Source organism: Zea mays, chromosome 1 (genome assembly GCF_902167145.1).
Source record: "Zea mays cultivar B73 chromosome 1, Zm-B73-REFERENCE-NAM-5.0, whole genome shotgun sequence".
NCBI classification, from domain to species: domain Eukaryota; kingdom Viridiplantae; phylum Streptophyta; class Magnoliopsida; order Poales; family Poaceae; genus Zea; species Zea mays.
Window position 1 is genome coordinate 46,673,494 of NC_050096.1, and position 26,269 is coordinate 46,699,762.

The 26,269-nt window shown below is 48.7% G+C and overlaps 3 protein-coding genes and 1 non-coding gene across 5 annotated transcripts; 2 read left to right on the top strand and 2 right to left on the bottom strand.

Moving 5' to 3' along the window:
* Positions 1 to 507: 507 nt before the first annotated feature.
* On the bottom strand, positions 508 to 4,052 carry LOC113509067 (uncharacterized). Of its 2 annotated transcripts, NM_001401816.1 has the most exons (3): positions 3,730 to 4,052; positions 3,426 to 3,507; positions 508 to 2,469 (listed from the first exon to the last, which is right to left on the bottom strand). In NM_001401816.1, exon 3 carries the CDS (start codon positions 2,365 to 2,367, stop codon positions 673 to 675), a length of 1,695 nt encoding a protein of 564 aa, NP_001388745.1. In that variant the 5' UTR covers positions 2,368 to 2,469; positions 3,426 to 3,507; positions 3,730 to 4,052; the 3' UTR covers positions 508 to 672. The 2 variants fall into 2 exon arrangements, with proteins under 2 accessions (NP_001388745.1, NP_001353871.1); NM_001366942.1 differs by lacking the exon at positions 3,426 to 3,507 and having other exon boundaries at positions 521 to 2,469; positions 3,730 to 4,046.
* A 4,665-nt stretch (positions 4,053 to 8,717) lies between these two features.
* On the top strand, positions 8,718 to 8,833 carry MIR164e (microRNA MIR164e). The gene has a single exon (NR_121129.1). It is a non-coding gene; the product is annotated as a microRNA MIR164e (primary transcript).
* Positions 8,834 to 12,723: 3,890 nt separating this feature from the next.
* LOC100283445 (transaminase/ transferase, transferring nitrogenous groups) lies at positions 12,724 to 21,976 on the top strand. Its single transcript, NM_001156346.3, has 10 exons — positions 12,724 to 12,927; positions 13,014 to 13,099; positions 19,284 to 19,351; positions 19,445 to 19,561; positions 19,731 to 19,793; positions 20,255 to 20,359; positions 20,448 to 20,498; positions 20,677 to 20,997; positions 21,178 to 21,384; positions 21,456 to 21,976. Exons 1-10 carry the CDS (start codon positions 12,851 to 12,853, stop codon positions 21,747 to 21,749), a joined length of 1,389 nt encoding a protein of 462 aa, NP_001149818.2. The 5' UTR covers positions 12,724 to 12,850; the 3' UTR covers positions 21,750 to 21,976.
* Positions 21,977 to 23,295: 1,319 nt separating this feature from the next.
* LOC100285084 (glycosyltransferase 5) lies at positions 23,296 to 25,402 on the bottom strand. Its single transcript, NM_001157979.2, has one exon. It carries the CDS (start codon positions 24,914 to 24,916, stop codon positions 23,573 to 23,575), a length of 1,344 nt encoding a protein of 447 aa, NP_001151451.2. The 5' UTR covers positions 24,917 to 25,402; the 3' UTR covers positions 23,296 to 23,572.
* Positions 25,403 to 26,269: the final 867 nt, after the last annotated feature.

The window sequence follows — 26,269 nt, forward strand, 5'->3', positions numbered from 1 at the left end:
GGAAAACATGGAACATATGAGTATGCTTTTAGGATTGAGAGAAGTCATCATGGGAGGTTAAATTAAAGACTGGTGTACAGGGTCTATGACGACAACGACCTTCCTCTTACTAGCCGTGTAGAGATTAGATCGAACCTTGAGTCTGTGTGTGGAGGCTAGGAGAAACAACAAATATTGATTCGTGTGCCAGCCTCATTCCTATTTATTTACGCGGTATAAAGAGGACCGTAATCAAGATATTGTTACGCCTACGATCAGAGCAGGAGAGAGATGTCTAGTTTGATCCACCGATCAATCCAACCAGCATAGAAGAGGTTCTCGGATTAATTTCACGATTTATTCCCAGTTTCTTTTGTCCGGTGAAGAGAGTACTGTTATAAGGCTCTTATTCATCCTGTTTGGTTCATTGGTTGTTCATTTATCCCCTGGCCCTAATCATGGCAACTGATGCATAAAAATTGTGGATTTGAAATGGCGATAGGTAGAAAGTTTAAAAAAATGGTGATGGCATTATTGGAGAAAAAAAATCTTATGTTTTCTTTACGACTTGAAAAAAAAAACTTATATGTATACGAACGGGACTTCAGAAGTGACTCCCAGAATGACTCTACACTATGTATGGTACAGTACACAGCTGCAACACAGGTACCAAGGTGGAGTGTATGCCTAGTCCTACTCTTGTCGTCGCTCATTCATCAGTGGAGGCAGCGGTGGCCTCATGGGGTGGTACGTGGCCGACCTCTCCATGGCAGCAGCGGCTTCGACCATCTCCAGTCCCAGCGAGCTCGTCACCCCGCCGGCGTCCTCCGCGTCGTCGAGCTTAGGCGGGCACGACATGCTCCGTGTGTACGTCGTGGTTGACGCCTCGCGCGGGAGCGGCAAAAGCACGGGGCGGCCCTCCCCGTTGCGCGCGCCCAGGATGGCCACGAATCGGTCGTCCTCCACGTCGTAGAAGTTGGCGGTCCGCACCTCCTGCGCCAGCGCGCAGGTCCAGCAGAACAGCCACTTGGCGCAGTCGCCCACGGCCGCGCTGCCGCACCACCACCAGGAGCGGCCGCCCGGGAGCTTGTAGCGCTTCCGCATCTGGGACCGCCAGAAGCCGCCGTACAGGAAGCCGCAGAAGCCCAGGAGCACGCCCACGGCCACCACCGTGTCGCGGATTTCGTCGTCGTGGATGTTGAGCGCCGTCACGCTGAAGATGAGGAACGGCGCCACGAATAGCAGGATGAAGGTGAAGGCATGCACGTACATGTTGCCGAACCCGAGGCGCTCCATGTTCCAGCCGAAGACACAGAAGGTGCACGTCGCCGACAGCGCGCACACCGTCCCGTCGTCGCAGCAGTCGAACAGCCCGCCGCTCCACTCCGGGCTGCTCACCACCACGCGGCGGTTGTATATCGTGATCTCTACGCCGTCGTTCTCGGTACGGCTGGTGTGGTGGTCCTGCTGCGCCGCATCGGCCGGCGCCGCCGACGACGACTCGGTGTCGGGCTCCTTCCGTCCAAGCGGGCTGTACGCGGTGTAGAGGCCAGCGACGACGGGGCAGCCCGTGCCGAGGCCGTAGCCGATGTTGAGCGCCCAGTCCGGGCGGTCCTTGCGCGTGTAGCTCCAGAACAGGGCGCAGCAGTAGTACTGGGCGAAGCAGGTGACGTGCAGCAAGGCCACGACGAGGAGCATGTGCGCCCGGTCGTGCGGGCGCGCGGCGCCGTCCTTGCAGTACACCTTCCTGATCTCCTCGCGGTCGCCGTCGGGGCGCCACCGGAGGAGCAGCACCAGGTGGTGGAAGATCTTGGGGTGCTGGTACAGGCACATGATGGTGAAGAGCGCGTTGAGGATCTGGTTGATCACCTCCGTCCACTTCTTGCGCCGCTCGTCGTCGGGGATGGCGGCGTCGAGCATGCCGGTCATGAGCATGAGGAGCAGCAGCAGCCCGGCCCCCACGAACGCCAGCCAGATGATCATCGCGAAGTTCTCGGGCTTCCTGCACCAGCTCACCGCGTAGGTCCACAGCTTGCGCCACTTGATCTTGCGCACGAACGGCACGCGGAACCGCCTCCGCGGGCCGCGGCGCCCGCCGTCGTCCGAGCCGTCGTCTGCCGACTCCTGGTGGCCGTGGCTCCTCCGGCGGAGGCGGCCGACGAAGGTGGAGCGCAAAAACCAGTCCTTGGACGGGTGGGCGCGGAGGAAGTCCAGAAACCGCCGCTTGCGCCGGCTCTCGCTGAGCGCGCCCCGCTCCACGGACGGGATGTAGATATCGATGGGGATGAAGTCCATCAGCCTGGCTGTCGTCCCCGACGGCGTGCCAGGCTCGCCGACAACCTCGACGATCTCGTGCCCGTCGAAGCTGCCATTCGAGTCCGGAGGCATCTCGACTCTGTGTCGAACTCCTCTGCCAGACAGTAGCAGCAGTACGTGCTTCGAGATTTCAGAACATGATGTCGTATGCGCTATGTGCAACTTCAACTTCAACTGCAAAGAGACATTCAGATAGCATCATACAAGTAAAGACGTTAGATCTGAGCAATAATAAATAAGTAGAGGTATTTGTCAACAGTCACACAGAGACAGCAGCACAACCAAAATGACCAGGTCACTGACTTGGACCTTTTGACTGACCGTTTCGTCCATTTCTCTTACTGCTGTAACAAGGTTTCTGTAGCTAAACCACAGGGTCAAACATGGTTGGCCTACTAATTCGCCATTTTTTTGGTGGGGGTTGTGCACTACCTTGTAGATACAGTATCTATGCTATGCCCGCCTCATAGCTACACACAGACACAGTATCTATCTATGGTCAGACTCGTGTACAGTTCTGCATCACACATGCATCACCGTGGCATGGCCCCCCTGGAAGGAATGTACTGCAAAGTCATTTACTGAGACGGTTCAGAGTAGGATGCAGTTCGGTAAACCAAACCGAATTGCAGTTTTTTTCAAAGCCGGCTTGGACCACGGCGACATCGTGCCACACAGAGCACAGGGTGCAATGCAACAGCCGTGCAGTGGTCTGAAGCTCTGAGCTCTGTCTGAAGGTTCAAGGAGCATCCACGCATCTCTTCTACCCCTGGAGCCCTGGCCCTGGCCCTTCCCCGGGTGCAATGGTCAAGCCTTGCAGCAAAAGCTACCTTTATGTCAATTTTATCTCTCACTCTCTTCTTCAGTTATAAACATATCATGGCGCGAAAGCAGCTTTGGTCTGCCTGCCACAAAAGAACGCGTAGAATAGGTGTCGAGTGAACGAGTGGCCAAAAGCTCAACCATTTGGTTGCTGCCATCCATGTTACGTAGCTAATGTCACCACGCGCACGGATCTCAGCTGCTTTGGGCGGCCTGGCGCTTTTGTTTGGCAAGCAATGGGGGCATCACTATCGCTAGAGGGGCACAGTGGTGGAATTGCTTTAAAAAAAACGCATGCGGGAAAGAACCTGGCTTGGAGGAAGAAGAGAAATAAAGCCGAATCAACAGCCAAGGCACGTCGCTCTGCCGATCGCCCAGAATCTCACGCTACTGCACGGACGTTGCCGAAAAAAAAAACTGGTGTCAAGGGGATGATGGAACTTCCAGATACTCAGCATCCGTGGCGAGATGAGAAGTCAAAACAAGAACACCGAACGTTGACCAAAAAAAAACAAGAACCCAACCATCTCTCTAGTCTCTACCAGCGCGCGCAGCAGAAATTCAGAGCTGGAGCTGGATCAAAAACGAAGCAGGAAGAGAAGGAGCACGCACCCTGCAGAGCTCAGCACCTCATCCCCGAGTCCTCGTCGCCACTCGCCATGCATGCCCCGAAGACGCGCTCGAAGATCTTTCCTGGTACACGCCGCAGTTCTTGGCAGCTTTTAATAGGAGCAAAGCCACCTTGGCTCTCGGCTTAGACTAGACGTGGCATCTGCTCGCACCGGGTGGCTTCGGATGCCGGAGGTGAGGTCGGCGGCGGCGCGCAAGCTATGCTATGCTCTCGGGGCGAGTCTCGGTTCTTGGTCGCATGGGAGGTCAGTCTCTCCTTCCTGTCGAGAGGGGAGCTTGGCCGGGGGAGGGAGGGAGGGAGGGAGGTCAGCATTGGCGGGTCGGGGACAGGGAAACTGGAAAAGAAAAAAGAGCGAGCGAGCGGCTAGGGCCACCAGGGGGATTAACGGGTGAAGGCTCCTGATTTGGTGGTGGCCATTGATCCGACGGCCAAGAACAGCCCGAGCCTTCGACGCAACAGATTTCGATTGCACACAAGAGATTTCCTGAATAAATTATTTAATGCCCAAATTGCCAACTAGGCGTCTGTTTCCACAAAATTCCAAAAAAAACCAAATTAATGCTACGCATGGTAAATGCTAACAGAAAATAGAAGATGGTGCTAGCCTGTGCATGACGCAGAGACATAGCCATGGGTGCACCGATATCAGTATATCAATTGGCTAGATTCTCCCAAGTCGTAAGCATTGGAAGACTTTCCTCCTGTATCTCGATATGCATCCGGTGGACTTGTTGGCTAAAGTTATGATGGATCTGGTTGCATTGCAGCCAATGTGTTATCAATTTAGATTTTTAACTACTTTTTATAAAACAATTCATTTCTACAAATTTTTATTTTTATGGTAGATTAAAACTGCTGTGTTTGTTGTAGCATGTTATTAGAAGTCCTCTTTTGAATGATATTTAAAATAAGGATTTTGTTTGTAGGAAGTATGTTGAACACCAAAAGTGGCGACGGTCTGGCCCGCTCCAGCGATCAGATTGATTCGAGCGATTATCCTTATCTCGTGTGTGGTTATCTACCTAATCACGTGGGATCGGTTGGCTATCACCTAGGAACGGGTTCAGACCTCCTCCTATATGTATGAAGAGATACCGCCCATTGAGAACCACCGAACACATTCCAATCAAATCAATTTACTTTCTTTACTATTCTTGTCCTAGGCGTAGATGTAGTGTAATCTTAGTTGTAGCTTCCTCCATATCCACCTTCACCCCTATTCGACTCTACGTCGTCTAGATCTGTCTTAGATGACCTACCGACTCCAAGACGACGCAAGGATCTGGCCTCCCCAAGGGGCAACATCCACTCATCTCTTACATTATCTTTGTCAATTGTCTTTAGGCGACTCTACATCGTCTGGAGACGCCCCGGGTGACCTACTGATCCAGAGCCCCATGAGAAGAAAGAGGATCCTACGCCATCGCGAACAGTTTAGCCTAGGACACGGACCGTCCGAAGTGATGCAGGGAAGGAGCCGCCCCTACAGCTAGGTCGCTGATCGTCTAGCCTAGAGTCGCGAACCATCCACGCCGTCACAGAGGGCACCATCGGACGATACACCATCAATAATTGGCGCTCAAATCAACGTCAACAAAGTTGCTAAAGTTTAGTCATGGGTGCAGTTTGCTAGTGGAACTAGAGTCAAGTTTACCCTATTGTTTTGGGACTAAACTTTAGGTGACTAAAATCTAGTCCAGGGATACAAACATAGCCTCATACTACGATACTATAAACAAATGTGGAGTTGCAGTGTTCCATTGAGGTCACCTGACGCAATGACCGTCATTTCCACTACAATTTCCTCGATTAGAAATTGAAAAAAAAGACCCATTCTAATGAAAACGAAATAGAACTGCGGCATAAAGGAGTGACACGATGACGACATAGAATTCTAGGTTCACCGATATGTTTAAATCTACACCATACTATGCGTTGTTAGGTGTCGATGTTGACTAATGCCCGGACATAGTTTTCAATCTTGGATATTCTCTATATATGAACCTAACGGTCATACATTTAAGAGGTAGAATAGTTATATCGACAGTTGACTTTAGTTCGAATAAGAAATTATTGGCTCTATATTCAAGAAGCAATCATAATCCATGAAAATATTAATAGGCCTATGCAGACGCGCAAGCCGCCACTGTCTTTTTTCTTTTGAGCGACAGAACGTTTTGAAGTCAATGCAGACAAGATTTTGCTTACTCAGTCAGAAAGACTCAAATCGGCCCACCACCTAGCTTGGCGAGTCTCTGCGACGCGCCAGCCAGCCAGGCGAGGCCAGAAACCGAAAGGCGGCATGTGCCACGTTGTTGCCACCTGCTTGTAGGCGGCTATAACTATAAGCATAATAACGGCAGCGCAAGCGGCGATGTCACACCTACTCCAGGCAGGACAGAGTCCAGATCGTCGAAAGAGGGCTCGCCGCCGCTGAAACGCCCGAGCTGGCCGATCGACGGGTGTCGTGCGCGCGCCGCAAATCGCTGCGGGTCACTGCTCAGCCAGTGGCAAGGCAACGGGGCGCTGGTGGCCGGCGAAAAGGCTGTCCACTGTTTGCTCTTGCGGACCACGCGACGCAGAGCAGACCATTTCGATGTTCCAGGTCTGCAGTTGAGTGAGGCATGGCTACGCGCGCGCCCACTCAGCTTGACCAAAACAAAGGCCGGCCGGCCACCTGGGCTGTACTTCCGCGACCCGCACCGAACCGGCCGTCTAGATGCTTGATGAAGCGGCTGCTTTTGTCAAAAAAGAAGGAAAAAAAAAAACTTCGCGGAGCAGGGTCAGAGCTCAGAGGGTGCGATGCGAAAGGCGCGCCTCCGCCTTCCACCGTCACTCCGTCAGGCATGGCCGCTCCTGCTTGCTTACCAAGTTCTGCCCACACCAGTTGACTACTTCACCAGGAATGACCCCGAGTCGATTTCGTGGTTTCCTCCTTTCCTTCCGCGACGGCTTGACCACAACGTACACGTGCCGGTAGTTGCGTGCTTAATTAGGTCGTCGGCTCCTCGCCCTCGCCGTCACACAAAACCGTATATTACGGTTAGCTCAAATATAAAATCTTGTACAGGGTACGTACTGTACGTAGTGGCGTACTACGAGTATGTTTGTTTTGTAGCTAACTATGCTACAATTTATTTAAAGTTAATCGTTCGAATTAAAGAACTAAACTTAGATATAAAAGTTAGTCAAAGTGTAGAAAGTTAGGCAGCCAACCAAATAGATACTACGTCTCCGCATAGCAAATCCTCACATCACAGCTTCACACACACTAACAGAGTGTTGGTCTCAGTAACCAAACAATTCTAAATCAGATGGTACACGATGAGTTTGTTCCCTTAAAACCGGCAGAATAGTTTTATTCACCATACTGTTATAAATTATGAGCATACGAGAAATGACGTGACTAAGCATCAGTTTCATAAACTGCAAATAAAATAAAGAGTTAGAAGACGATGTACTATATTTTTGAACCAAACGTCCTAAAATACCATGACGAATCTCAATACATATTACTTACGACGATGCTGAAGGAAGGGACAAATTCAAGGTATAGCTAAATACATTTTTTTTGTTCATTCTGTGGCATTGGTTATTTTTGGTGCCTTGTGCGTGGTGAGATTTGTTGGCATTTGTGGTTTTGTTCTTGTTAAACAATTAAGGACTAGACCAAATGGATCTACCTACCTAGCTAGACCGATAGTCTACGGGGTTGTCTAAAGTTTTTTTTCTTCTCCTTCCTCCATGAACCCTAAAAGCCGGACTCCAGCGGATCCCGAGCGCGGCCGCGAAAAGCACCAGGCCGCGTCGCAGAAACAGGCGTGAGTTCCAGCAGCTCGCGTAAAGAGGGGGAGAAGAGAGAAGATACAGTGGTTTGTGGGAGAGAGGAAGGTGATGCCTCTATTTCGCATCTGCATCCAGTATCTGCTGGACGGCGCTACAGTGGCGCTCGCTGCGAAAACAACGTATTTGCGACACGTTTCGCGTCCTGCTGGACTCAGCCTAAGATCAACGGTGATAGAACTCATCGCATGATACCACGGAGGTTGCGCAACGATAGGTCTACCGATCATAGATCCATAAAGTGTTGGCACATGATGGCTTCACAGTTCACACTAGCAGAGGACGTTGAGAATCGATTCAGTGAGCAAGACCGAACCATCCTACTACAACTGAGGAGCCGTTTGGATGATAGAAACGTTTTATAGATTCTTAAATGGGTCTTTGGAGGAAAAATTGCGGTGATAAAAAAACAACTTCCTCCATCTGGGTCTACTAATCATTAAAATATGCAGGAGAGATTGAGAGAAGCAGGATTCTTTCGCTTATAGCTTACCAGAGAGAGGATACGTGCATGGGCCTTGAGGTGAGCGAGGTGTGGCTGTATTTTCTGGGCCAGCCCATACGCCGGCTGGCATAAGAACGGCCCGGAGAAAGACGACCCCGACAGGTCACTGGTCCGTCTATATATGCGTGAAATGAAATGGCAACGCATCCACACCAGAGACCAGACACCAGAACGTTTAGCAAAGCGCCGAAGCCCTCCTTTGATTGGTTGAACCGTTAGCCGTGCCGTCTAGTCTGTGTCCGCAGTCAGTTTCGCTGGAATCGTGGCCTCTCGTAGACGAAAACAAGTGGCCAGGCCCACCGCTACGACATCCGCCAGATTTCCCGAGCGACACGCCCTCCCTCAGTCCCACCACACACACGCACGAGTACACGACACACCTCCCTACGAGACAAACAAGTCGCCACCTGTGTCGTGAACTGCAGCCCCATCTGTTCCGGACAAACTCTGCCTGCGTCCCTAGCGCTCGTTTTCCTCCCGCTTTCAGGCACAAAAAACATGCACTCTTGACGTTTTCCCTGTGGGTCGATGCAGGCTAACCCCCTTGGTATAAATTGGGGTGCAAGCGCAACTGCACTAGTACGCCGGATGATGCAATTGAGAGCGGCGTGTTTGTGCAGGGTGGAGAAGCAGGACACGTGAGCGACCATCCAGTTCCACTCCCGCTGGCTCGCTGCTGGAGCTCCCGGCGGCTTGGTGAGTTTGGGTGGTCGTTCATGTGTCCGCCCTCTCCACCGAGCACCGGCACATCCCACCCCTCTGTTTCTTTCTCCATCGAGCGCAGGGACACAGCAGTTAGCCTCCACTCCATTGCTGGTGTTCGTGGCTGCGATTCCAACTGCAACAGCCAAGACGTTTCAGCTCCAGGATGTGCTGCGAAAAATTGGTCTAAATTATTACTTTTAGGGCTAGTTTGAGAACCACATTTTCTCAATGAAATTCTATTTTCTTAAGGGAACTTAGTTTATTTTCCCTTACGGGGCGTTTGGATCCCTTCATTTTAGAGGAATTGAAATTAACTCAATAAAGTAACTTATTAAGTTTGGAATTTAACATTCCACCACTTTCTAAAGTTCAGATATAAGTCTATCTCAAATTCATGGGGTGGAGGGTGGGAAATGATTTTATGCATTACTAGAATTGGTTTCTAATATATAACTTATATGACATTCTTCGTTACACTCACCTATAGTAAAAATGCAGCACATAAATATCTCCGACATTTTGCTAATAATAGTATACAAATATATTTTGCATAAAACCGAATTAGCTTAATTAATATATGCCTAAATTACTATTATTAGAATGGAATTCAATTCCAGTGATCCAAACGGGGTGTTAGGAAAATGGAGTTCCAAAACTAGCCCTTAAAAAATTTCGTGGGTACATATATCTATTATTTTCTATCTATCTTCGCCCCTGCTCTAACGATTTGTGCTATCTAAAGGAAGACCCCGCCGAACCCAACGAGGTAGCACAGCCCATTTCACTTGCAAAGGATAAGTACTATAGTTAGATATGACAAGAGCAAGAGCAGAGATGCATACTCTCTTGAGTGGATGACATCGGTATATTTAAGGTATGTTTGGTTCCCTACCTAATTTGCCACACTTTGTCTAACTTTTCTGTCTAAGGTTAGTTCTTCAATTATAGTCGTTGAACAGAAAAACTATTGTTTGTGTCGTCGGGCGTGCCGGACATGTCTTGTGCCCTGGTCACGTCAGCCGACCGGTTTCTTTTATTTAGCAATGGCACATGAAGAACGGTCAGACCACAATGGTAAGACTGAGGAGGCACGTCTTCGCTAGTTATGCTTGAATGTATATACTAATACTAGTAATAGATTTGCTTAGTTATAATACGTGAGTTTGTGCTTTTGAATTTATTTCACTTTTTTCTTAGCATTTGCTAATCGTTTAGAAGCAACATGTAAAAATATAGATATTTGTGCTCCCAGTATAACTCAAACACATTCATTAGTTATCATTTCCAAGTTTTTTTATATAGGGGCAATTGTGAATTTGTGATTATACCATTTTCACACCTTGCAATTGTACCCCTCACTTTTCAACTTTGTGATTTTACCCCTCTATTTTAAAAATGAAGCCGCTATTTACCCCTCCCCTTAATACCGTTAGTGAAAATCAGAATTAGAGATTAAAAAACGAAAATTAAGGGGTAAAATCACAATTGCAAGATGAGAGAAGAGCATAATCATAATTAACTCTAAAAATTTCGACATCGTTTTAGGGTTAATTATGATTGTACCCTTCTCTCACCTTGCAATTGTGATCTTACGTCTCGTTTTTTATTTTTTAATCAATAATTCTCATTTTCACTAACACTGTTAAGAGAAAGGGGTACACGATAACTTCATTTTCAAAATAGAGGGATAAAATCACAAAGTTAAAAAGGAGGGATAAAATCGTAATTGCAATAACGGAGAAGAGTATAATCACAATTGCACCTATATATATATATATCATTGATTCGCCTTTTTGTAAGGGGGAATTGCGATTATACCCTTTTCTAACCTTGCAATTATAATTTTACTCATTGTTTTTCAACTTTGTGATTTTACCCCTATGAATCATCTAGGCCCCTTAGTTGTGTTTTGGTAATTAGTGACAACTGCTTGTGTACTAACAATTCTTGGAGAAATAAGAATGCAGGATTGGACCACAGAAAACAGGAAAATATTTGAGACGTATAACTATTGGTTGTGCATCGAGTGAAGGCAAAGGTATAACGTAGGTTTTGTTTTTGCCGGGCATCAGGAGTGTATAACTATTAGTAGGCTAGATAGTCGTACTATTAAGAGAGGTCAATAAACTTGATCGATTTAAAACTTAGTGCCTCATGGAGCATAAACTGATGCATTTGCATGAGTATCAACAGTGCTTCAGTTTTCAAAAGTCAAAGTCTTTTATTAAAGCGCAATCTAAATTACTTAGTTATGTGGTCGGTGGACCGTTCGGGCCAGGAGGCCGGACCTTCCGCATGAACCAAGATGAGTTTGGGCAGGGACGGTGTATTTTTGAGTCATTGTACTACGGACTGTCCGGGGTTTTTAGCCGGACAGTATATGGTCCTAGTGTGGATCGTCCGACCATTGTTGGCGGACAGTCCGCCCGTGTTATTCAAATTGGTCAGTGCTCTAGCATTTCATATTAACAGGCCCCGGACCGTCCGGCCTAGGCGGGCGGATCGTCGAGGCTTGACTTTTTCCGACAGCGCTAACATGTTTCAAACGATCTTTATAGCCGTTACTGGTAAGACGGACCGTACACGTGTGCGTAGAACATGTGCTAGTTGCATATAACGACTAGGTTTGTGTTGGGGGCTATAAATAGAAGGGGAGCTTGTGTGTGAGGGCTCTATTGGCCATTTCTAGCACACATTGAGCTCATTTGTGATCACCTAACTCAAACTCTCACACTCGTTGCTTGAGATTGCATTCTAGTGAGTGATTGAGAGGTTCTAGTGCATTTGCATCCATTGTGATCTTTTGAGGCACTAGGTGGTACACCGGGCAAGCATCATCGACTTGTTACTCTTAGAGGTTGCCGCCTCCTAGACGGCTCGGATGTTGTCTCCGTCGAGCTCTCCGCGCAGATTGTGGAGAAGTCACAGTGTTGGTTGTGAGGGGTTCGCGCCCACCTTGTCGGAGCGGCAAAGGTAACACTAGTGGAATCGAGGTATTGAGCGAGTTCTTGACCACTTGGCTGAAAGATCAAATCGTGTCTTGATAGAGGAGCAAGCGAGAGCTTGAATTCCACCTCAACGTGGATTAGGGATGATCGGCAAATCACCGATACCACGAGATAAATTTCGGTGTCATTCTCTCACTCTTTACTCATTACTTGCAAGTAGTTAGTGATCTATCATTTGTAGTATTGATAAAAATTGCTCATCATATTTTGTTAGTCTATCAAAGCTAGAAAATTATATTTCTTGTTGTTTTTATTAAATTTCTCTAGTGTCCTTGTTTTTAGTTGAAAAACCGTCTATTCATCCAACTATAGCCGGTGTCCTAGATCCTACAATCCCTTTGTTCTGAAAGTGAAGCTGCCGTTTAACTCTCTCCCTTAACGTCGTTAGCGAAAATCATAATTAGTGATTAAAACATAAAAATGAGGGGTAAACTCACAATTGAAAGGTGAGAGAAGGGTACAATCACAATTAACCCTGAAAATTTCGACATTTTTAGGGTTAATTGAGATTTTACCCTTCTCCCACCATGCAATTATGATTTTACCTCTTATTTTTTTAATCACTAATTCTGATTTTTCACTAACGGTGTTAAGAGGGAGGACCAAACGATAGCTTCGTTTTCAAAATAAATGAGTAAAATCACAAAGTTGAAAACGAGGGTAAAATCACAATTACAAGATCAGAAAAGGATATAATCACGCTTTTTTTTTAAAATAAATATCGCCACTTCAATTGTCGTGAGAGATGAAAATAAACGAATAATAATGATTGGCAATACTTGCACGGGGCAACCACTGCATGGTTGCCGGGCTTGTGAAAAGCTCACACGACGACTCGGAGTGTGGCCCATAAGGTCCACGGATGAAGGAACTGCCGTCAGTCAAAAGACATCAGGGTAGCCCACGGCCCGCGTAAAAACTCACATCGTTCCCTACACCCTACTCCCTCCGTCAGCCAGCGAAGTTCCTTCAGTCACTCAACACCTTACGTCCCTAGCCATCCTCCGCCGCCTCCGTCTCTGCTTCCCTAGAGCCGTCGCGATGGCAGCAGCCCCTGCCGGTGCCCCTGCAATCACCGCATCCTCCTCCTTTGTTTCTTCGTCTCCGTTCTGTCTCAAGTAGCTGACTCCTCCCTTGTACCCGTCGCAGTATGCGATTTTTGTGTGTTTTCCGATGGATACGTCTAACTGTGACTCGCTTCCAGGGCATCGATGACCAGCCAGCGCCGACCCGCGGGGAGAGTCTCCATCGTCATCCGCTGCGTCAGTAGCCCGCCGGCCGTCGACACATGTACTATCGGTTTCCATCCCGTTAGTAGAAATAAGAAATTCTATGTTTAAGCTCTAGACTCTTGTCTATCCAAAACATTGTTTTGTATTATAGACTGCACTGTTCGCAGAATGAAGTTTGAATATGGGTATGAGTATGGATAAACTGCTGGAGATAGTCTTATGACCCGTTTGGTTGTTCCACAACTTGCCTAAGTTAGTCGGTAAAATTGAAGAACTAACCCTAGATAGAAAAGTTAGACAGACTATGGCAAGTTAGGCAGCGAACCAAATAGGCCCTTAGTTTCTTAGTTTTTATTTTAGACGTCCAATCTAATGCTTCAGATGCTAGTTTAGAATCCGTGGTGGTGGTATTATTGATTGTGATTAGAGATAGCAATCGACACCACCTGATGGGTTTTACCCGATATGAAGGCGGGTATGAGATGATTTCTTTACCTATGGATATGTTAATGGGTAAGAATCTCTACCTGACGGGTAGAAGGGTACAAATACTACCAATACTCGTTTACTCATGGGTAAAATATACCCACATCATACCACTATTACTATCTAATAAGTTCTATCTTAGCTAAAAGAAAATATTTCTCCGGCTATCATTTGTTTAACTATCAATAATCTTATGTTTTTTATACTTGAAGTTGAATTTATTTTTGTGTGTTTGTTTGAAATTTTGAGAGATTGACATATTAGAATTTGATATTTTTCCAGCGGGTATGGGTTACCCGATGTGTAAAATTACCTGTCCAGTTACGGATATAGGTAAGATTCTATACCCGTGACCGAATATGTGGTAACTCGATGGGTAGATTTTTTATAGGTACGAGTTGGAATGATAATACCTGTTGGGTATATATCCGTTGACATCCGTAGTTGTGATACCCTATAGTAGCTTCTAAGGGTGTCATCAGTTGGAAAGTGTGAAACCGTAACCCTGATCCAGGGTTGGGTGTATATTATAGAGAGCGGCGGGCCAAGCCCATTACACTGGGGGTAAACAGGTAAATACAAGAGAGCCCTAGCCTAACCCTAAGGGCTAGTTTGGGAACACTGTTTTTCCAAGGGATTTCAAATTTCCCAAGTGAAAATGAACTAATTTCCCTTGGAAAAATTGTAATCCCTTGGGAAAACGGTGTTCCCAAACTAGCCCTAAACAGGAGTCTAACACCCCCATGCAGTCTCAACACTATCCTGTACAGATGTTGAGACTGGATCGAAACTCAGTGAATACACTCAACGACAGCCTTTGGTGAAGATGTCAACGAACTGCGACGTGGTTAGGACGTTGAGAACGCGAACATCTCCGGCGACGACATGCTTGCGGATGGAGTGAAGGTTGACCTCCACGTGCTTCGCTGATGTTACACGGGATTGGTGAAGAGGTAGACCGCACTTACGTTGTCGCAACGAGGGTGGAGTGCTCGAGAGGGTCGTGGAGCTCCTGAAGAAGATGGTGGAGCCAGTAGGCCTCAGTCACGTTGTTGACCATAGCGCCGTACCCGGCCTCAACGATGGATCGGGATACGACGGGCTGCCGCTTCGAGGCCCAGGAAATGAGGTTGGCGCCCAGGAGCACAGCGTAACCGAAAATGGACCGACGCGTGTTGGGGCTGCCAACCCAGTCAACGTCGGTGTAGACCACGAGCTCCGACGTCGGTGAGGGTCGAAGGAGAAGGCCTAATCGATGGAGCCACGGAGGTAGCGAATAATCCACTTGAGAGCGGTGAGGTGGGGCTCCCGTGGGGTGTGCATGTGAAGGAACACCTGCTAGACAACATAGGTGATGTCGGATCGGGAGAATGTCAGGTACTGGAGAGCGCTGGTGAGGCTCCGGTAGGTCGTCGTGTCGGCATCCGGGGGCATGTCGTCCTCGGAGAGCTTCGCTTGAGTGTTGACGGTTGTAGAGCAGGGCTTGCAGTTGGACATGCCAGCCCGCTCCACGATGTCGAGAGCTGATTGGCGCTGGTGGAGGAAGAAACCCTGAGGTTGCCGCACGACGGTGATCTCGAGGAAGTAGTGGAGAAGCTCCAGGTGCTTCATCGCGAACTCGCGCTGAAGAGCGACGATCGTGCGTTGAAAGAGTAGCATGGGACATTGTGAGCACGATATCGTCGATGTAGAGTAGGAGGTAGACGATGTCGTCGCCATGCCGATGGATGAACAGAGACATGCTCGATTTGGCCTTGACGAAGCCGAGGGAGGCCAAGTAGGAGGAAAAGCGATTGTACCAGGCCGCGACGCCTGCTTGAGGCCGTACAGGGAGCCGTTTAACCGGCAGACCAGATCCAGACGAGTAGAGTCGATGAAGTTGGTGGGCTGGCTGCAGTAGACCTCTCTGTCAGAGTGCAGTGGAGGATGACATTCTTGGTATCGAGTTGAGTTGATGGATCGCCCAATCCCGAGAGAGGGCGAGGGAGAGGACAACCTGAACGGTGGCGAACATGACGACAGGTCTAAAGGTCTTGTCGTAGTCCACTCCGGGGCGTTGAGTGAAACCTCGAAGGACCCAACGAGCCTTGTAGCTGTCGAGCGAGCCATCCGAGGTGAGCTTGTGGCGAAAAAGCCACTTGTCGGTGACCATGTTGGTGCCTGGTGGACGCGGCACTAGGTCCCAAGTGTGGTTACCTAGCAGGGCCGCACACTCCTCATGGTGCGTCGTCAGTGAGGATCGGTGAGAGCGGCGCGAACGGAGGAGGGGGCCCGGGAGGCAGCTGGAGCAGCGTCGGCTGTCAGAACCAGCCGGTCAACGGGGCGAAGACCTCCAGCCGAGCATCGTGTCACCATCGTGTGGACATTGTCGGGGTCACGATGGATGGCGACCGGGTGGTACACCGGCTGCTCGGTACGAGAGCAAGCCGGCGGAAGACGTGAGTGGGGTCGACGAAGCGTGCCGGGTGGGACGCAGGTGATGGGGCCACGCATGGCGCTGGTCGGACAGGGGCGGACCTAGCCCAAAATCTGAGTGGGGGCCTAAATGAAGGATTACTTATAAATAAGCCTATGTAATTACAGTAAATAAGATAAAAGTCTACTAAACCAAGAAATATGAGTGGGGCCACGTGCCCCCACTCCTCTCAACGTCGGTCCACCCCTAAGGTCAGGTTGGTGAGGCCGCACGTGGCACAGACGGAGTCAACGGGGCCACACTCGGCACAGGCTGGACCGACGGGCCGCGCATGGAGTGGGCGGGTCAGCGTGGGGCGTAGGTGGGGTCGACGAGGCCAAACATGGTGGCCGGAAAGAGGGCAGCGAAAAAGGAACATCGAGGAGTGAATCGATGTCGGGGGTGGGGAGGAGTCAGCAAGGAGATCATAATGAACAAGATCAAAGGCCTGAGTAGCCCTTGATGAGGAGGTAGGAAAGGGTAGACGGGAATGGTGGCTGAGATGACATGCATGACAAAAGCTCTGAGGGGCCCCTGCTACAAGATATATCTGAGCCACGAGAGAGCTTGGACATGACGTCAGGGCTAGGGTGATCAAGACGACGATGCCAAATCGTGGAGGTGGTGGTAGCAGCCAGAGCATGTGGGGAAAGTGGATGACCAGAGCGTGGCTAGGGCATAGGGTAGGGCAACACAAGAGGGAGGTGGGGCTGGACAACGACTAGAGTATAGGGGGCCAGAGCTGTCACATCGAGCTAGCACGACACGACCGCACGAGTGGTAAGATGTCATATGGTGAGCCCCTAGGGATCGAACTCCATAGAACAATGGTTGTAAGTAATGAATCGACTAAACGAGAGAAGGGGTGACTCATATGAGGGGCAACAAGGACGTCATTCAGGTATAATGGGCCTGGAAGAACCGAATCACCTACTGAGGTGACAGGGAGGGTGGAACCATTCCCCACAACGATAGAGGATGGGAGTGAGATAATGCGCTGGTAGTAGTTGTGTGGAAGAAGGCTCCGGAGTCGACCACCCAATCGGTGGAAGAGGGAGGGGTGGCGAAGACACGGAGTGCGAGAAGAAATCCAGGGGAGGAGCCCCTATAGGGAAAAAAATTCTTTACATACCGGATGTAAAGAATCTCTTTTACAGTCCCTTATATACATCAGCTGCTGGTCCATATAAATATAAGAAAAACAAATTACTAAAGGGTTATTTTGTAAATTTTGATCTGTCTTTGTGGGCCTTCAAATGGTGGATGTGAGGGACTGTAAAAGATGATGTTTACATCCGGTATGTACATAATTTTTCCCCCTATAGAGCCACCAGGGGTGGGGGAGACGACAAGATCTCGATCGCCAGGGAGGCAATCGTAGCACTAGGAAAAACAAATGGCCTTGGAGCGTGGTGGCCTGCTTGAGGGTGGAGCTCGACGCAGTCATGGAGAACAGGGTTCATGACACGATCAAACGCCACGAATGCGCCTCAGAGAAGCTGGATGTCATGAAGGGAGACATGGACATGCACGAGAAATGGCACGGGAACCACGACAGAGGTAGGAGTCCTCTGAAGTTGGAAGTGAGAGGGGGGGGGGAGCCAGAGGCACCGAGGGTGGTGGGACACCGTAGAAGGATGTTGTTAGTGGAACCGGTTGATGGGGATATGGCAAAGGAGCCCCTGTGGACGAGGCCAACCAAATGAAGGGGGTGCTAGGTCAAAGGGTTGGAGAGCAACGACAACGCCGACACAACGAGATTGGACGGGGCAGGGAGGGCACGGGGGGCGACGCTGACGGTGCTATCCGGGGAAGGAGCCGCAGTGGCAAGGGGGGCACCGACGCAGGGAGGAGGCCAACGACGTGGAGAGTAGCAGTTGGCAGTCGAAGAGGGGCGGATGGCACGACGCAGTCATTGAGGCCTGGAGGGCGCAGAGTAGGCTGCACCGCCATAGAGAGAACACTCGTCTTCAGGTCTGTGAATCTAACCTAGGCAGCAGCGTGGGGCGCGAGGGCTGCGGCGGCTGCATGCACAGGTGGGGTCGCTGTCGGTGTGGGGAGGACCGCAGGGGAGGACGCCGATGGGAGGGAGAGCCAAGGCAGGGGAGCTCGCGCACCAGGCGATGGGAGGTCGTCGGATCCGTGTAGGCTACGACGGGGGTTTGGGTAGCGTGGTGGACGATGGCCACGTCCTGGCGAGCGCCGCGGTGACGAGGCCTCCTGCGGCGGCGGTGGTGGTGGACGCCCGCACACGTGTCATGACAGCCTGGATCGAGGGCGGTGTCGGTGAGGCCCATGGGGAGAAGCTGACGGCTTGGGGAGGGAGGAGGTGGCCACGACCACAGGCAGGGGGCAGGGGAGGCCGGCGGTGGCTGGAGGTGGGAGGGAGGGAGGAAGAGAGGAAACTAGAAAACCAAGTTGTGGTACCAAGTTTAAATGTGTGAAACCCTAACCCTAATCTAGGGTTGGGTGTATATTATATAGAGCAGTTAGGTGGGCCAAGCCCATTACACTGGGGTAAACAGGTAAATACAAGAGATCCCTAGCCTAACCCTAAACATGAATCTTACATCATCGAATGGACGAATATTACCAATCTCATATTTGTTTTCATTTTTTCTTTTGGGTTCAGTGCTGTGCACGGATAGCTAATGGATATACAAATACGGATTTTCTCAATTACTATTACAAAAAATGTCGGTAATGAATATTTCTTCGGATATTGGGTAAAAACAACATTCACTGCACTAATTTGATCACTTCATCTTTTGCATTTTGCCCGAAAATTATTGATCCATCGCAACACCTTTCTCGTATGTCTCAATGCATAGTGTTCTTTGATTATAATCTAATAAGGAGACTAAACGAAGGATTAAGGTATTAAATAATATGTATCTAATGTGGAGGACACTAGCAGCATCATAGGGTGCAGCAAGCAACGCCCGGCGTCTGAGAACTGATGTTGGGTGGCTGCTCTTTTATATCCAAAGAAATTATAACTATTTATTTGTTAGTCTTGGTAGTGTATAGTATTTAAGTCTAAATGCTAGCCGGATATTGATTTGATATATTCGACTAAGTTGTCAGATATCGGATATAGGACGGATAATGGTTACATTGTAGTTATATCTGGTATCCACAATAAATAACCATACTTGTATTTAATATCCAAATACTATCTTTTACACCCCTAGTAACTTCTTGCTTGGTCAATGTTGCGTTCGTTTAAGGTGTTGCTTGAAGATGTTGTAGGAACAGAAATATGGTTGTTTGTTAATATTTTCTTTCTACTGTCCTGAAGCTTTCAAGACTAATGTCCCGCGCAATGCTAATATGGCCAAACTCCAAGCAGGATATTTGTTTCCTGAGGTCATGCATCATCCCCATCTTTCCCTTTTGTTAGTGATGCTATTCTGTTGGAGATTTGGCATCTGATAGTATCAATTCTTGACTGCCAAGCAGATTGCCAGGAGAAGAGCCGCTCATTTGCTGAAGTTTCCAGATGCCAAAATTATAAGCCTTGGAATAGGCGACACTACCGAGCCCATTCCAAATGTCATAACAAATGCCATGGCAGAGGTACCTTGATGTCAAACTAGTGTCCTGTCAATCATGTATTATATTCAACCCACAAAAAAGTCCCAGTGTGCTGGTACTTTTAGTTTATAGTTGAAAAAAACATTTATGCATTTGTTGCTGCTGAATCTCTTTGACAATTACATTTTTATCTGTCTATTTGTAAACACAGAGAGCACATGCCTTGTCAACAATTGATGGCTACAGCGGTTATGGAGCTGAGCAAGGTGAAAAGGTACCTCGTGGCGTTATCAGCAATTTTCATTTAATTAACAGGCTAATTCAGATACTTATTTAACAGCTATACTATAAGAAGCTTTACATAAATAATTCGTAGAGAAATCTGGATACAAAGATTGGTCGCCTTTTATTCAAAATTTATTTGAGGCAGATTGACGATTTGTTCATAAAAGGGATAACTGTTTTTAACTTCTGATATCTGATTCTCTAATTCTTAAGGGTTACTGTTTTCTAATGTATCACTTAGTTTAAAGACCAATCACATACAATCCTTCTAATTAATTGATATGTTTCCTTTCACTTATCCTTCCAAATGCTTGCATAGTTGCACCTTTGAACTATTTTCTTACATGAGTTAGTTTTTAAATTTTCAATCATATTTGTAGTTTTCTCTTTTCTATGTTCTTGTATAAGCTCCTTCAGCGTCATAAAATGCAGTGCTGATTGCTAATGCAGAAACTCAGAGCAGCAATTGCTGCAACCTACTATGCGGACCTTGGTATTGAAGATTCAGACATATTTGTCTCTGATGGTGCCAAATGTGACATATCTCGCTTGCAGGTACCAAAAAGATTTGACTCTTCCCCTTCTTTGGTTTACAGTTCATTTCAAATTGTTCGTTAATAAGTCTCTTAGTTCAATATTTCAGGTCCTTTTTGGATCTAATGTGACAATTGCGGTCCAAGATCCATCATACCCTGTAAGAAAACTCTTGAATCAATTGTAACTGTCAGTCACTTACACTTTCATATTAATGATTCTAAACTTATGTGTGATGATAATTGTGATATGTTTTTTGTCACATTGTTACTTATGATTAGCTGTTACCATTTTACATATTGTCTATTGAAATTAAAGCAGGTCTTTCATTTTGACAGGCATATGTTGATTCAAGTGTTATCATGGGGCAAACTGATTTATATCAGCAAGACGTTCAGAAGTATGGAAACATTGAGTACATGAGATGCGGTCCAGAAAATGGATTTTTTCCTGATCTGTCAACTGTCCCTAGGACAGATATTATTTTCTTTTGTTCACCCAACAATCCTACTGGTGCTGCTGCATCTCGGGACCAACTAACCAAATTAGTAAAATTTGCAAAGGACAACGGGTCCATCATAGTCTATGATTCTGCTTATGCAATGTACATATCAGATGACAGCCCAAAGTCTATCTTTGAAATTCCTGGAGCAAAGGAGGTAGGCTATATGTTCCAATATTTTCTTGTTCATACTACACACACCGGAGTGCTTAAAATGTCCAGTTGCATGGTTATCCTCAAAATTACAGTGCCAGTGCTATGATAATTAGTCGCAGCATATTCGCCTTGTAAATAAAATAAGAGGGCACTTTTCCATTGTGGTTTTGTTTACGTGCAGGTTGCTATTGAGACAGCCTCATTCTCGAAATACGCTGGGTTCACAGGTGTCCGTCTAGGTTGGACTGTTGTCCCCAAGGAGCTCCTTTTCTCGGATGGACATCCAGTTGCTAAAGATTTCAATCGCATAGTTTGCACTTGCTTCAATGGTGCATCAAACATTGCGCAAGCTGGTGGTTTAGCCTGCCTCTCTCCAGACGGTCTAAAGGTAGGACTCCTGGTATTCTCAGATTGCTCTTCTGCATCGTTTCTTTTATCCGTTTGTTCCCGTGCATGCAGGCTATGCAAGATGTTGTTGGCTTCTACAAGGAGAACACTGAAATAATCGTTGAGACATTTACATCACTCGGATTCAACGTGTATGGCGCCAAGAACGCTCCATACGTATGGGTGCACTTCCCTGGCCGCAATTCGTGGGATGTGTTCGCTGAGATCCTGGAGAAGGCCAATGTGGTCACTACTCCTGGCACTGGATTTGGACCGGGTGGCGAAGGCTTTGTGAGGGTCAGCGCGTTCGGGCACAGAGAGAACATCATTGAAGCCGCAAGGAGGTTAAAGCAGCTGTATAAGTGAGCACCGATGCAGCTTCTGTGCCCTCCTAGACAGATGTATCAATAAGAACACATCAGGGCACCAAAAATCGCTTGGTGAAGCTGCCAGAAGATGTTAGATTTTGAACTTTTTTTTTTAATTCTCGTGCGGTGTCTACATTCAAACCATTTCGAACTCTAGACAATGCTTGTTGTAATCCTGAGACCCTTCATTCACTGGTGAAGTTGTGATTGTCTTGTCTGTGTTCATTTTTGTGTCCTGCTGTTGCTGTTTCGGAATACCGAATTCCTCTACGATGAGTCGTCGACACGTTATGCACGCAGAGTACGCATAATTGACTAAAAATATCTCAGATTGTTCATTTTCATGTAATTAAGTATTACTGGCAATGGTACACCAGTATCTATGGAAGTTGACCACCTAGGTAATAGGATCCATTGGAGTACGAGCTCTAATTACTTCGGCGTGGAGAGAAGCGAATCGTTGACTTCGTAGGATCAGTTTTGTAATTTTTCTGACACATGATGCTGAAGAATTATATAGTTTCCAGGTCCTCTTCTGTAGCGATGTTGTTCACAGATGCCTAGTTCTGCTGGGATCCAATCCAACAGAAGGCAGCATGACAGGCAAGCTATTGCCCGGTGAAGAGAAGACCATACAAATCTATCAGCTATTTGCACAACCCACATCAGCATTTGCAGTGATTCCATCGACAGTAGCAATCAAATTTGAAACCAACTAAGGCCTTGTTCGGTTAATCCCGTTACCCATGGATTGGATGAGATTGGAAAAAATTAAGAAAGAGTTTGACTTAGTTGGGATTTAAACCCATCCAATCCCACTCAATCCATGTGGATTGGGAGCTAACCGAACAAGCCCTAACTGTTGTCGATCTTCAAGAAGTCCTTGCTAGAAAAAAAAGGTCCTGGACCCCAGTGCTTTCCAGAAATCAAACAGCACCATTTCTCTACATTGACTACAAGTTGCATTTCACTGTCAGAGATGCTGTTAAGCTTAACTCGTCATGATGGTAATGGAAGCTTGCAATACAATAGTCAGAATAGCAGCATTTCTAGAAGAACATAATCTTCCCCAGCATGATAACAAAATGCATCATAGCAAGCTTTTGTTTCTTCATGTTTACCGGAGTTTACATCAACATCGAGTGCAAAAAGAACGGCATGCAACACAAAAATGCCTTTAACCCAGTTGCAAAGAATCCATCAACCAAGAACCAGGTTCACATAACTCCACAGTTAGCCATCAATATCAATGGAAGATGTTATCAACAAGGACAACATAATTGGCTCAATGGTGGATAGCACCAGTCCCACTTAATAATTTAAAGCAAAGGACAAATCATGAGAATGGAAACCTGAAATTTGAGCTTGTATATATACCAAAATACATCTAGCAACCCAATAGCCACTAATAGTAAGGCAAAGAAGAGAGCAAAATAATTGGCTCACAAGATATGTTATCCTGTCCATGAAGACACCAATATCACAAGAACAATTCCTTTGATGCTTGGGCTGCTGGCGCCCTTATAAAAAGAAATCCCCGCAATAAGAGAAAAACAGGGAACTCTATTGAAATCTATCATGCAACCAGTAACTTGAGTTCATCCGTTAACTCGTTTGTACGAGTGTAAGACATGACTTATGCCAATAAATAAACATAACATAATTCTCCTAATACCTCACATTACAACAAAGATATCCATCCCATAACCCCAACCCAAACTTTTGCTCTCGCCCGATTCTACAAAAAGAACACTTTGGATTTAGACCCAACAGGATCTAGAACGAACCAAGAAAATAACAAGTTGAATTGTACTCTAATAATCATGTGGAAGTCTTCACAGCCTTGAATGCTGGATGAAGCAACCCAAGCTCATCCTTTGTCTCAAGTGGGTTGCTGGTCTCGTTCCTGGTCCTCTTCACTCTCCTGCTTGCTAGTGACTTGTGTGTGAACCCATACATCTGCAAGATCTGGTTATCCCCAAAATTGAATGCACGGTCCATATTCTTGAGGCATCGCTCGACAGGGTAGTCTCCAAATTTGCCACACGGCTTGCACCCGACAAAGTGTGTGACGAGTGGCCACCGGTGATCGCCGAGCCCTGGCTTGTAATTCTCAAGCATCTCCTCGTACCTGTCGACCAAGATCCCCCAGTAGCCATGGAGGTAGTACCCATTCTCAAGGTAAACCTTATCACCCCATTTCTCGCGCTGCGTCGCGAGGATGTACACCATGGCCGACTGATCGTCGGCCTCGAATACTGGCCGATCCTTCAAGGACTTGGTCAGCACCTTGCCGGCTTCAATGCGGACAGGGCCCTTTGGCCCCATTGGCGCCCAGGTATCCAGCATGTCAAGCGACCACTGGCAGTTGCGCAGCAAGAAGCTGCCGGTGTTGAGCCCGATCCAATTCTTGTCGTCGTAGACCATCTCGTCCCAGCCGTGCATGATGAGGTTGTACGGCCCGTAGCGCTCCCACGGGAGCTCGAATGCCATGTCGGTGAACATGGCGTCAGAGTCCATCCACCAGAGGAACTCGACCTCCGGGTGCGCGAGGAGCAGCGCCCGCATGAGCGGGAGCTTGGCCCAGAAGCCTGCCATCTCGGCGTCGAGCAGCGCCATGTTGTAGAAGACCTCGATGCCGTGGACGCGGCAGTAGTCCATCTTGTTCTTGATGGACTTGAGGAGGTAGTGGTCCCCGACGGGGTTCTCGCAGGGCTTGGGCGAGGACCCCGTGACGAGCAGCACCCGTGGCTTGATGTCGTTGAGGAAGGGCGGCGTCTCCGGGTGGCGGCGGTGCCAGGCGGCGCGCTGCTCGTCCCAGTCGGAGATCTTGGGGCCCAGCGTGTAGGGCGGGTCCCTGAGCGTCCTCGGCGGCGGGTCGGGGTCGTCGTCGCGGCGGGCGGAGGAGGACGAGGACGATGTGGTGGTGGTGGAGGCCCTGGACCTGGCGTCGTGGTGCTCGGCGAGCGCCCGGTGCGGGTGGGACACGAAGTGCTGGCGTAGCTCGATGAGGTCCTGCTGCGGCGTGCCGAAGCGGCCGGCGCCGACGGTGCCGCGGAGCACGACGACGGTGAGGAGGAGGCAGACGACGGTGAGCTTGGCGTTCCGCGCGAAGCGCTGGATCTGCCGCATCCGTCGCTCCCCGACCACCCGCTCCGCCCACATTTTCGCCCTCCGATCAAATCCTCCCTCCCTTCCCCCTCCTTGCAACCGGCCCAGACCAAAGCACAGGCAGGGGAGGGAATCGAAATGCAGGAGCCCAGAGAGGCCCTAGCCGGACACGGTGCGGCGGCAAGCAATGCGGCCGCCGGGGTGCTGCGGAGAGTGGTAGAGGGGGGAGGGGGGACGAGGCGGAGGACTGGAGGAGGTTTTGAAGCGCGGACGCGGAAGAGGAATTAATAAGGGTGGTGACGGTGAGCGTGCCTGCCGGCCCGGGCCCGGCCCCGCCCGCGAGTGAGCGCGCACGTTGTGGGGTGGAGGGAGTCAGGGTCAGGGAGGCGCCTCGGGGAGCGAATTGCGTTGGCTGTCTGTAGGGGAGGTGGGCGATGGATGGGGAAGGGAATCGAAATCGAATCAACCCCGCCGCAGATGGGGGGAGAAGGGGAGGGGAGGAAGAAGAAGAAGAGGCGAGAGAGAGAGAGAGAGAGGTCATGGAATGAGGCGACGCGGACACGAGATGCGATGCTTCCAGGACACCTCTTTCATCCACCGCTGTCGCCTCCCTCCACACGGTTGGTTAATTAAGGAATTGATCGGTTAATTAACGAACTGATCGCTGTTTACCCTCTGGTCTGGGGAGGGGTCCATGTAGGGTGGGCCCGGGGGGCGTGGTACCCACGGCGTAGAGGTGTCGGTTAATTTGCTCGGGTTTTGATTTGTGTGATGACGGTGACATGTAAAGAACTCGATGAAAAAAAAAGCGCCTGGATGCACGACAAACCCAGTCCACGCGGAATCGTCAGAACTCAAAAGTAACGTGCGTACGTGACATCAGGTAAAAAAGATGAGCAAGGGTGTTGCATGGAAAAAGATGGATTTGCTGAGATGGCGACCCCTTTGAAGGAGAATGCTGCCGGTACAGTCAAAACGGCGAGCCACTCGCCACTCGGTGGCATACAGACAGGATGCACCGCGTCAACAGTTCACCGCGGCCCACATCCTCCGGCACACCCCCACCCCCACCCCCACCCACCCACCCACCCATTCCACGCATCCCTCCCGCCGACGTGTGGGTCTCCGTGCCAATGTGCCATCCTTGGCTCCACTTGTCAGTGGGGAGCAGATTGCTTGTTCTACGTAGTAGTAGGTACATATTGATCTGGGCGTGTCGGTCGTGGACCTTTCATGCACTGCTCGTCGATTTGCTTAACGATGATGGCGACGGCGAGCAATTAACGGACCTCCATGGTTACTAATTAGTCAGCGGACTGGAGTTCCCATGGTCCACTTGTTTATGCGTTTCGATTGTGGGTAACTGTGTGAGCGCGAATAATTTTATGATAGTACGTCCCAGCACGT